At 33.7% G+C, this 12,309-nt stretch overlaps 1 protein-coding gene across 1 annotated transcript; it reads right to left on the bottom strand.

Moving 5' to 3' along the window:
- Window positions 1–1,303: 1,303 nt before the first annotated feature.
- On the bottom strand, window positions 1,304–4,059 carry LOC112273469 (S-adenosylmethionine decarboxylase proenzyme). The gene is made up of 4 exons (XM_024502307.3): window positions 3,696–4,059; window positions 3,277–3,422; window positions 1,748–3,154; window positions 1,304–1,547 (listed from the first exon to the last, which is right to left on the bottom strand). Exon 3 carries the CDS (start codon window positions 2,925–2,927, stop codon window positions 1,752–1,754), a length of 1,176 nt encoding a protein of 391 aa, XP_024358075.1. The 5' UTR covers window positions 2,928–3,154; window positions 3,277–3,422; window positions 3,696–4,059; the 3' UTR covers window positions 1,304–1,547; window positions 1,748–1,751.
- Between the last annotated feature and the right edge of the window lie 8,250 nt (window positions 4,060–12,309).

A 12,309-nucleotide genomic window follows, 5' to 3' on the forward strand; every position in this document is an offset into this window, starting at 1 on the left:
AACTTGTTGGATTCGCCCATCATACCCAATTATATATCGCTTCTCTAATCGCAGAGGAATATTAAATTGTGTTTACTTAATAAACGAGCACAAACATGTGTTAATATTCTCTTCAAAGCGTACCATAGATTCTAAAAACGAAAATATTAAAATCGACAAGGCTAGACTTGAAAGAGCGACTTGAAAAATAGACAAGAGGACACTAATCGCCATGAAATCCATGGCTGAATTGGCGCCGAAGCACAAGGTGCGAAGGGACCAGGAGCACAAGATTTCGACATATCCCGAGACAATCACTGCAGTAGAATCTCAAGATGCGAGTCTCTGACAGAGACCTACGTGTTTGAGGCGGCTATAGTGGAATCGCTGGTGGCATTCAATAGCTCTTCCCCAACTTCGACGGAGGAGATCACCACACGTCTTGCTTTCAAGTTCGGCAACTTGTGCGCAGAGATTCGGTTGTGTGTTTAACGGAAACTGAGTCAAAGGGGTTACGAATGTGGGCAATTTTTACCAGGTGTCGTTGTATCCATTCTGTCAATCAAATCTTATGACACGAGACTTGTGGACAAATCGGTGGCGGAATAGTATCTGTGGGTGAAGAATGGTCAAATGCAAACTGTAGAGGCGTCATTATCACTCCTGTGTTGTTCGTCGTGGAAACGCGAACCTGCGGTGGCTTGTATCGCTGGCAAGCCGCTGTCCTTTGATCGGACACTTGCTTGCTCGAAATTCGGGATAAGATTTTTTTTCAGCAGGGCAAATCGGAGCTGCTCCGTGTCCAATTCATGCGTTACCAATTGTTACCCTTCGCTGAATGCATTTACCACTTCGCCTATTGAAGACTTGTAGATGGTATCTGCGTGGATATTTGCTTTATTTGCTTCTCGGTTAGTATGAAGATATTGTACCAGCTTGACCATAATCATTGGTTTCGGTGCTGTGGCTAATAGTTGGGACAGGCATATGTCGCAGCATAGGAAGTGTGAGATGTTCACATGTGCTGCAGTAGTAAGGTGTTTTCACAGTATATTAATAATAACAGGTATTTAGTGTGTAGGTGACATTTCCCCCGTAACAGATACAGACGTGCTCGTAGAGAAATTGCTGTAGTTTGCACTGGGAACTTTGTTTTTGCGCAGGTGTAAGCATACGAAATGTGGTATGATTATATATTCGTGTACATGTAGATGGGTACTCCGCATGTATATCATGCATTATAATGGATTGTGGTATGGTGGAACAAATTAAATTTCTATACATTCTTCATTCCTACATTATGCATTGGACGGAGGCAGAAATATAATCGTATGTAACCAGATTTATTACATAAGTAGGTAGTTTAATTACGAGGCAAAACTCTATCCAAATACACCCCTTTGTCGACCAAAAAGCTGAAAAACTCTGCACGCCGAAATGTATTATTCCCATTTCTACTCCTGAATACATTCACTATGGATTCAGTAGCATAATTGCAGCGTCTGCATCCTATACATCCTCCATATACTACTCTCCATCGTTGGTATAATGTACCGGTATGTTTGTCACTGCAGAAAACAATGTTAACAGTGAGGACTTCAAACTCGATCAACATTTAAACAATGTGGTTCGACATAGAACATGACCCAACACTGACGCTAGTCATTTTACATGTCAATTTTTGGCCAGTACTGGTTCTTTCCTAGGATTAGCAAGCAGTGTGCATGCCCAGAAAAAGTACATAATATTTAACAATTGTGTTACTCACCATTTCAACCTCTGTTTACTTTGTTTTTCTTGACAGCCACCTTTTTGCACCCCTTGCTGACGCCGGCTGCACCTCGAAATAGTGGCAAAGGTTCAGCAAACATACTCACTTCTTTAACAGTGGAGAAGGTAATTTCTTTGAACGTGTGAAACACTACAATGCCGCCGCAAGGCAGTTCCTGACGGCTACTGCCATCACATATGTAACCTTTCGGACATAGTGATTCATCCCATGATCCGGAGGTGTGTGTCGCTTTATTTGCGTCGGACACATGCACGGACATAGCAAGAACGGCGGGTTTGAACGATGCTACAACCCTCTCCACAAGCATTGGCAGATCCACACGCCGCGGGTTGTATCCCATAGCCTCGTAACTGGCGTAGCTTAAACCATCCTCAGGGGTAACATGAATTGTGGAATGTGCTGCTCCTTCAATTCCATTCATAGAATACCCACATGGGTCGAAGGCAAAGTCGCAAATGCGCGATTCAGGTAGAATGTTGTCAATATTGGCAACCTTCGTCATTTCGGGTCCAGTCTCCAAACCAGGGGCCTTAACAAAGTTTCCCGCTGCCTGCCTGTCAAGCTTAGTCATACACATTTCAAGAGTGTAGGTAGGTTCAGCAGTAGCTCCATGATCAGCTGCGGTGTAAATGTGCCAATTAGGAAACTTACCCTTACTGCCCATGACAAATGCCTTCCCTCCATCGCCCAAACTCCCAAAATATTCCTCAAGATAACGCACCTCCTCAGTAAAACTGCCGTGGGGATATGGTTGGACAGCTGGAAACATGAAAGTTCCTCTGGTATATTTCACGCGGCTGACCCTTAAATTCAGTCGGGAAGTTACCTGTAATAGGATAGGAATAGCGCGGAGGAGTTGAGTGGTTCCGCAGGTCTTGATAACAAGACGATGAGGGTACACAAAAAGACTCGACTCCGAGAGTACGTAAGAGTCAAGCTCCGCGTTACTCATGTGTGAAACAATTGTGCACTCTGCTGCTCGCAGCATTTGGTCGAGCTCAGTGCGTGGAATAGCCCGCAAGCCCTGTCCTGCAGGGTCACTGAAGATGGGAGGAATGTGAAACTCGATGTCAAGTCTCTTCTCAAACCCTTCAAACCCTGGACTAGCCACGGATCCAGCAACCGCGCCCGTGTCATTTTGGAAGGAGACACCCATTTTCTAGGATGTGAAGCGATAGTTTGCAAGGAATGTGTTGCAGGGATGAAAAGAGAAAGAAAGGCAGCGAAATAGTTTTCTCGAGCCAGGAGCTGACCTGCCGTTCCAGAAGGAAAAAGAAAGCAGAAGAACAGACCAGCTCCTAAGAATTGGAAAAGAACACTGAAACTACACTACTAATTTTTTCGATACCCCTTTAGCAAATATCAGGATGGCTTGCGGACGCACTGCATTTCCAACCAACGAAATAGGATTAATAAATTCCGGCGCAGAAAAAAAGCATAGGGGCACACATGTAATCTGAACTAGTTATTCATTATATAGTCTACAGAATAGGATTAACACTTACGTTCGAGTATGCGGCAGTGCGGAACTTCTCGCTACCTCCGTGGGGTCGCACGTCCTCAATCACGTATCCAAGGGGGCTTTCGTACTGTATTGAACTCTTCTTCGATTTGTTACCACCTTTCGTCTCCATTATAACATGCGGATAACCTACAACAACACCATAGCGTCCCACGTCAACAATGAAGTCTCTCCGTGCACTCTCCGAGCATCCGACCGCAATCAAAACGGCGGGTAAAGAAGAACACACTGGTGACCGACCAAAGATACTGCGCCCCGGAAGGAGATGATAATAATAATAATAATAATAATAATAATACTAAAAGGACCATAAAATGAACCAGAAACAAAAACATGACCTCACAAATCTCCTCCCTGCAGAAACCCTACCCCTCAACCATCGAACAATTCCCAAGCACTTACTCAAACTTCGTCGTCTTGACGAACGTGGAAAATCTCTGAAAACGCAATCTCGCGCCTATATCAGCGCAGCTTCGACAGCACCTCCACCGTCTCCGAGTAGGTAAAGAACACCCCTACTATAACAAAGGTAGCACCACTAAAAAAATTCTCTCCAGAACGGCCTCGACAATGCAATACTAGCAATGGAGACAGCAAGTAAGTAGTCTCATAAATGCACCGACGCGCTCTACCAAACGAGACCGCAACTGCGCTGATCGCGAGTTGAATGGTCAGAAAGACTGGAAGGCGTGTCCAAGGCACACACAGCAAATGCAAGTCTAACGAAGCTCCAGCAAACGAAAAACAAAAGCTTACTCCCAGGAGAGCAGAGGAGTTTTCTAAGAGGTGGCGACGCCGGGTGTTTTATAGTCCGGGGCGGGTCAGGTTTGCGGCACCCGAAGCCGAAAGGCTCCAAGGCAAAGCCAGCGCTGAATGCGATGCTGATTGCATGGTAGGTCGGAAAAGTAGGGTGATAGGTAGCTACGAGGGGGGGAGGAGAGGAGGGGGAGGGGGACTAGAACAAGGTCGCTTGGACGACGTGAGATGTCTGTGTCGTCCGGAAGGGCGTTATTTTGAGGATTTTATGGCACAAAGGCCTATGAGCTATTGCCCCGTGGTTACTAACCGCGAAGGTTCATTTGCAATGGACTCGTGCGTGGCGGCTGCCCCCTTCCTTCCATCTCACCGGTAATATTCCCCCCGCTATATATTATCATACAGTCCCCCTTGCTCTGGTCTCATCCACCGGGAGAGAGAACGGATAGGAAGGACACACCAACCCAGATTTGAGCAGCATTGAAGGATCCAAGTGGGAAACTCGGTGACTGTTTTCCAACTAACTTTCATCCAATCGTGGTTTTCATCCTAACTAAGCTTTCGGAAACTTCCGGAACAATATGAATTAGAATAACTGAACACTTTAAAATCTACAGCATATTTTTGTTTTTTCAACAAATACGCCTCCATGGATTGGTGAATTAATTAATGAATTAATTATGGGTGAATGAATTTATTGGTGGATGGATGGGATAGTCAACGAAATGTGGTTATCTCGAGTTTTACTTTTTGACCTTGATTGTATCGTACTTCCACATTCGAATAGAATGTTACTTAGTGAAACTCCCCAAGAGGTAGTGGTGGTCCTCACACCACCAGTTTTAATGTAAAGCAGAAGCTGCTGCTGCTCCTATTCCCGCCCCACAACTTCAGAAACCCTAAAACTCAGGGCTTTACGCAATCATGAGCTCAGCCACGGAAATAGATTGAAGCCCACACTTTTCCGTAATAAAGGACGGCCACCGGGCGTCCAACTGTGACTTTACTCAAGTCTGTTTCCACGAGACATCGACCAATTTACGATAACCCATTTTTATAACCGTCTTTTTTCCTTTGTTTTTCAATTTTCTTGGTCTGACTCCTGGGACCACAAAGAATGGCCTCAATTGCATGATAGGTCTTCAAACTCCTTTGACATGCACATGTTGGGTGAGTTAATCCTAGTGGAATCCTGTAGGAAGCAGAAGTTTCTGGAACAAGGTGCACTGTGGAACTACCTTTCTAGGAAACATTTGATGATGGGGCCACCAAGAGTTCACCCCTAAACTGGGAACTAAGGAGGATAAATTCCAGTGTTCAATGTTTTTACGATTCAAGATTTTTTGGGGGATGTAAAATAGACCTAAGTTTTTTTTAGTAAATTGACCCACTGTTGGAACCAAAACCAATGGAAACCAACTGCATTCATCACTGTTATCATATTCTTCATCATGAGTAATTCAAAATTATAAAAACCTGAGTCTTATTCCCCCTTTTTTTTGGTGTACTTGCTTGTCTTGATGACTAAAGAGTGGTAAGGATGACAAGGTTTGCCCAAGTAAATATGTATAATCTCAAAAAAGTGAATAACCTATGACATAAATTGGTAAAAGATAATTATTTTTTTGATCTTGTCTCCGAACAAGTTGAATTCTGACCATGAGAGTAACAAAATACTTCCTTGTCACACACACCATACTTTTCAATGTACTTTTTCCCTTGAAGTTTGGTATTTCATATTGAAAGAAGGAATTTGTTTCTGATTGGAGGCTCAAGGGGGGGCTAGACATAACCCTGCGGATGATAATCTACAAAACGGTATTCATCTACTGATGTAAATTTGGAGTCGTTCTGTGGAGATGTGTACTCAGAGATTTTTTTAAGACAAAGTTTCCCACCACACCATAAACATGTTTAAATAATAAAACAAGTCGGAATGGGTTATTTATTTATTTATTTATTTATGTAAGATACATATATATATATATATATATATATATAAATATATATATACACACACACAAGTGCAAATATAAGATGGGAATGTGGAAGCTGAACAAAACCACAACACCGCTGTATGAGAAGAATCCACCGATGATGATTTGATGTCAGCCAGGCTGGTAGACACAAATAGACTGTGGATTGCCAGGTTACATTGATGAAAGCTGTCACGAATTTTCAACTCGGATTTTATTTTTGCATATTTTTGTCTTTGTTTTAGGTGTCAGGTGGACTGCCTGGTCTCAACTTCACCATGAGTTTGGACTGATCACACCATTATATCCACTGCTTTGCGTAATCATCCCTGCAATACATATGGTAAGCTTTTGAACAGTTATTCACCAGATAAAACTCAAATTACGTCTGTATATATATGTATGTACTCACATACATTTCACAATTTGTTTATTTATTTAGTTCTGTAGTAGGTCTAAGTGTATATGAAATACTAACTCATTGTATACCAGGTAGTAATTAATGTGTGTCAATGTTTCAAAAATATATATATATATATATATATATATATATTCATAATTGAAAGCGTATGATATTTTCTATTATCTAGTAATAACATCGAAACTGAAATTATCATTTCAAAATAGAAATAAAATAAAATAAAAAACTCCTTCACAAACAGCTTAAACGAGACAAAATCAGTATTATGGCAACATTATTTTTCACTTTCATTTGCTGTACTCTTACACTCAAAATCAAGTAGAATTTATTGTTATAATATCAGAAATATTCTTTTTTTCATGTAGGATAGGCACAAAAAACCAAATAAAAAATTGTGGAATTCCAGGATGGTTAATATGTTTCACGTAAGGAATGTTTTTCATCTGCATGAGATCGATGGATTCATACATCCACAGTAGTAGATCCATGTTGACTACCGGCCATGCTGGCAGTGTGGGTGGGCATGCTGACTCTGCGGCCTCTTCCATTCGTCTGGACTGTAGTCTCTGTCAGCCAGCTGGGATTGATGAGGAGGGTATGCTGGTTGCAACCAGGCCAGGCAGGGTGTTTTCTTTTCTCTTCCTTCCTTTGTTTTTTTTCTGTCCTTTATTTATTTATTTATTGTGTTTGTTTCAGTTGTGCGACTCGCTTACCGAGGTCAACCAAACCCTATACATTACTATTGGCTTGAAGGAGAAGCACATCATAAGGAATTTTCTCTATGAATATGAGGAACCTTCAGTTGGATACAAACCAAAGACAAGATTGTTGAAAAGGGAAGACATGATTACTTGTTCTTTGTAAATTTAAGTTTATGATTTAAAAAGACAATATTAATAGGGGATTGTTAAATTGACCCAATTATTTACTAAATCAATTCACTCATCCTAACCATCATCAAAAAAATTTCCATTGTTGGATCCACATTGGTTAAAAATCAATAAAAAATAAAAAAAAATGAATGGATCCTCTACCAATGATGATGGGTGAGTTGATTTAGTAAATACCTAGGTCAATTTGATAATTTTCATATAATATGAAAAATGCAACAATAAGATCCTATCAAGTATCATACAAAATTTCAATTAAATTCTAAGTATTCATTTAACAATCCTCATCAAATTTTAACCAATCTAAAAGAAATTTAAACAAAATTACAAAAGATACATAAAAAAGTCATCTATTAATCTCAAAGAGAACTAATAAAGGAATCCTACAATATATATATATATATATATATTTAAAGAAATAATAAAGAATCTTTAAAAAATACTCTAAATAGAAATCCTAAATAAATTCCAAGTAAAACTTAGATAAATCTTAACCAAATCTTGATGTAGCCCTAATCAAATCCTAATTAATAAAATTTTAATAATCATAAACAAATCTTAACAAAATTCTAATCAAACCCTAATTAAATCCTAACCAAATCCTAAACAAACTCTAGAGCAAACCCTAATGAAACTTTGATAAAATCCTAATCAATTTATAAACCCTAAACCAAATTCTAAACAAATCCTAAATAATTTAAACAAAATCCTAAATAAATCTTAATTATTTTCTAAAACTATTTTAAAATCTCAATTAATATTAATCAAACCATTGATCTTGTCTGAAATTTCATTTACATTTTAATCTACAAGCAATTAACAAGCACACAAAATTTGAAGAGAATCAAACCCACCAATTGAAAGAAAAACTTCCAAAACCTCTCAAATATTGGATGCCTTCTTTCTCCAATTTAAATGTAGATCTTCTAATAGCATTTTTTCTTTGCTAAATTAATAAATTGTTCCAAAAATTGGCTAGTGTGTACATTTCTAAGTTTGAATTGCTCTCACAAATTTGTGATTTCATGAAAAAGGAAGATGTTGCACAATTGTAAAAACTCTTACTAATCATAAATTTCAATTATCTGAGATCATAACCTACAAAAACTCTCAAAACTATCAATTTAACTATTTGATTAATATCAAAATTTTTCAAACACATTTAAATAAAAAAAATTATAGATTGACAAAATTTGACTTAAAAATATATTATGTGACATACAAAATCTTCAAATTAGTAAACTCTTCTTGTTTTTCAAAATCCAAATCCATTGAAAACATCTTTTATTTTGAAAAGCCTTCAAAACCTCAATATATCCTCAAATCACATAAAATAAACTCTCAAGATTCCTCTCATAAGTCTTCAAATATCAATTCTTTATATTTTGAAATAATTTTTGAAATAAATATTCTTAATCTCTTATTAAAAATATCCATACCATTATTTGTGTCATTTACTTCGTTATGGCTAACCTATGCTTCTACATAGTAAGTAGAAGTCTCTTCTTCAAGGCTGCGTTAACATTTATTAATTTTTACTATCTCCTTGTTTATTATCTATATTTTTAATATAATTTTCTAAAATATTTTTATTTAAGCTCATCCATAATATAAACGTTTTTTTTCCTCTTTCGCCATATTGTCATGTTATTGTACAACAATATAATTAAAAGGTATTAAAGGAGATGAAAAAATATATATAACTAATGATGACCTTGTTGAATTTTTTAAACCACCTATTTCCTTTAATATTAATTTAAATTGATTTCAATTACCATTTATAGACTACTCAAATTTTATATCTTAACCTAGTTTGACTTTATTGTAGAATTAGTCCTTTTAGGTCTAAAATTTTGCCAAAAAAACTTCTTCAAATCTTTCCTATTGATATAGATGAAATGACATAATTTTTCTTTAAGCAAAGTAATAAGATAAAGCAAAAAAATATGTCCTTTGTTACCAAGCCAAGACCAATACATTATGATTTTAGACTATTGTTACAAAAACAATTGCAAAGGCACAATTCTTTGCCTTTACCTTAAAAGAATCTTGCCTTTTATATATTAGCCATTATCAGCGAAGAAGCCAAGTGGAAAAAACAAAACAATTTTTTTCGAGATAGCAATCATTGAGAAAACTTATTCAAATAAAAAAATACATGGAAAAATCCAACATAAAAAGAAGTTGGGGTCAATTTCAATCCTTGTCTTCTATATTACAAAGTACAATTTTTTATTTATTTATTTATATTTTAGTAATCATAAGCATGCTCTTAATCAAATATCACAAAGTTAATTCCAACTTTTTAGTCAATGTAATTCCTAACAATATCATAGAAGTATTAAAGGTAACTAAGATCAATTTAATGTCTATCATCCTACAAATAGCAAACAAAAGAAGAATTCAATCTATTTGAGAATTAAAGTAGATTTCAATTGTAGTTCAAGACATTATATTTGTTATCAAATATATAATAGATATCTTGCCACCATTTTAATTTCCTCTCATATTAGAACATATATGATACTAACCAAATCACTCCTAAACATTCATGATATTTATACATAAAATATTATTATTCTAAAGAAGTGATTTTTTTAAATATTATATTTTTATAGAGTCTTTTTTTTTTAAATCCTAAAAAAAACTTATAAAATAAAAAAAATATTTTTTAATTACTTAAATTTAGATAATATAAAAATATATTATTAAAACCCTAAGAAAAAGAAAATATAAATTTATTTTGAAATATCTTTATTTTGAAATATTTTAAAATTTGTTATAATTCAATATTTACTTCTTAAATGAAGTCAAGTCTACTTAGATAAAACTTTATTTAATTAAATAGAATTCTTGTTGATAGATATTAGAAAATTCTAAGATTTCCAAATAAAATAAAATAAATATTATTACAAGAAATAATAGAATAAATTGAATCACTAGAAGAATTAATATTCTTTTCAAAATTTATCACTTTCTAAAGTAAGAAATGTGAGCACAAAAAGAAGGTGATTAGAGATATTTTATTAATAAAACCAAAAAAGATAATGTAGAAGAGAGCCAATGACTTACTTGATATAAAAAACAAGTGAAGTTAGAAAATACCAATATTATATATACAAATAAGAAGTTTTGTAGAAAAAATAAAAAATAACATATTTTATTAAGATTTCATAATTGCACCAAATACCACTATTTTGATATTAAAGAAACAAACATTACTAGATGTATTATCTTTCAAAAAGATTATTATATTTATAAAAAAAAATCAAACAATAAATTAACACATTGTAGCTAATATATTTTTTTATTGTTAAAAAAACTTTTAATATAAAATTTGAATATTATAAGTCATGCTATACAAATTAGTTTCTATTAAATAGCTGCCAATTTGGACCTTATTAGTAAAGACTTCAATAAAAAGCAGTAGAAGAAGAACATGAAGAAAACTATCAAATCAAGAAGACTTAATCTAAGTTCTAATGTTATGTAAGTTCTTATACAATAGAAAATAGAAAAAAAATAAAATAATATTAGAATTTAAAAGAAGGAATAGTTGAGTACTTGTAGTAGATATAGAAAATATTATGTATATTATTACCAATGTTGAATTAAAAAAATACATAATAATTAAAAATTACATAAAGAAATATAATATATATATATATATATATATATATATATATATATATATATATATATATTATGTTTTTAAAACTCATAGAACTAATAAAATTTTAAAACTAATTGTTGTATAAAAGTAAGGTCTTTACTATTGTTGTTATAGCCATTAATTATGTATATGGAAATTTTGATTGGGTATATTTTGTTTATAATAATTTTTGAAGGCATATTATCACAATTTTTACAATCTAATAAAAAGTAGCAAAAGATGTAGAGATTAATTGACTTACTTTTTTGGAAGTGGTTTTTTTAATTAAAAATAGATATAAAAAGAACTTTTTATAATTTATAACAAATCTAAAGTATATAATAGCTTCTAAAATAGGAGATTTCATTTGACAAATATATAAAGTCAAACAAGAAGCCAAAGAACCAATGAGGTAAAAACATAATTTATACTACTATTTAAGATTAGAGAACATACAAGGAATTTGTTAAATCTAAGTAGTTACAAACTACTGTGACATAAAGAGGATGAGATATAATTACTACCATCAATTATTAGAAAAAATATTCTATCTTATTCAAGAGGTTCAACCAATATAATAAGTACCAAAGAAAATATACTCTTAATATTAGTCTTTTCAAAAAATAAGAAGATATTTGAAGAATAAATATTAGTTGATTGATCTTATTCAATTGTCTAAAGGTTAATATGTATTTTCAATAATTATCATAAAATAATAATTTTAAGCTGATTATACCATAATTATTGATAAAAGATTAAAAAGCTAGAGTAGCCATATACATCTATGATTTGTATTAAGATCAAGCTTTGGTTATATAATTGGAATACAATATGGTTGTATTTAGACACAAAGACAATAAGATAAATCAAGATTATGCTTTGTAACTACAATTAGTAATTGAATGAAAACATTTGAAAATCAAATTGTAGTGATCAAATTAAGAATTTAAGTTTGTAGAAGGATTACAAAATAAATAAAAGATTTAATGATGTAAGTTGGAAGAAGAATTTTAAGCTCAATACAACTTCAAAAATACTTTGGCAATTTTAAATGTACTATCTTAAAATATATATATATATATATATATATAGGAAAGAAGTTAATAAACTTGAGTATAAAAGTTGAAAATATGTTGAAGAAAATAATTGTGCAAAAATAAGATTTTTTTTTTTTATTAAAAAAAGAATTTAAAAAGAATTTAAAATATTACAAAATAAAATGAGATAATAATGAAATAAAAAATAAAATAATTGGAAATAGTAGCTAAAATAATCCAAAAGATAGGTTGCTACTTTTGCACTATATTGCCACTTTAGTATA

The sequence above is a fragment of the Physcomitrium patens genome, chromosome 20 (genome assembly GCF_059467195.1).
Source record: "Physcomitrium patens ecotype Gransden chromosome 20, ASM5946719v1, whole genome shotgun sequence".
Taxonomy (NCBI): Eukaryota; Viridiplantae; Streptophyta; class Bryopsida; order Funariales; family Funariaceae; genus Physcomitrium; species Physcomitrium patens.

Excerpts from the sequence above, each read along its gene's own strand:
- LOC112273469 (XM_024502307.3), bottom strand. The coding sequence starts at position 2,927 with ATGGGTGTCTCCTTCCAAAATGACACGGGCGCGGTTGCTGGATCCGTG.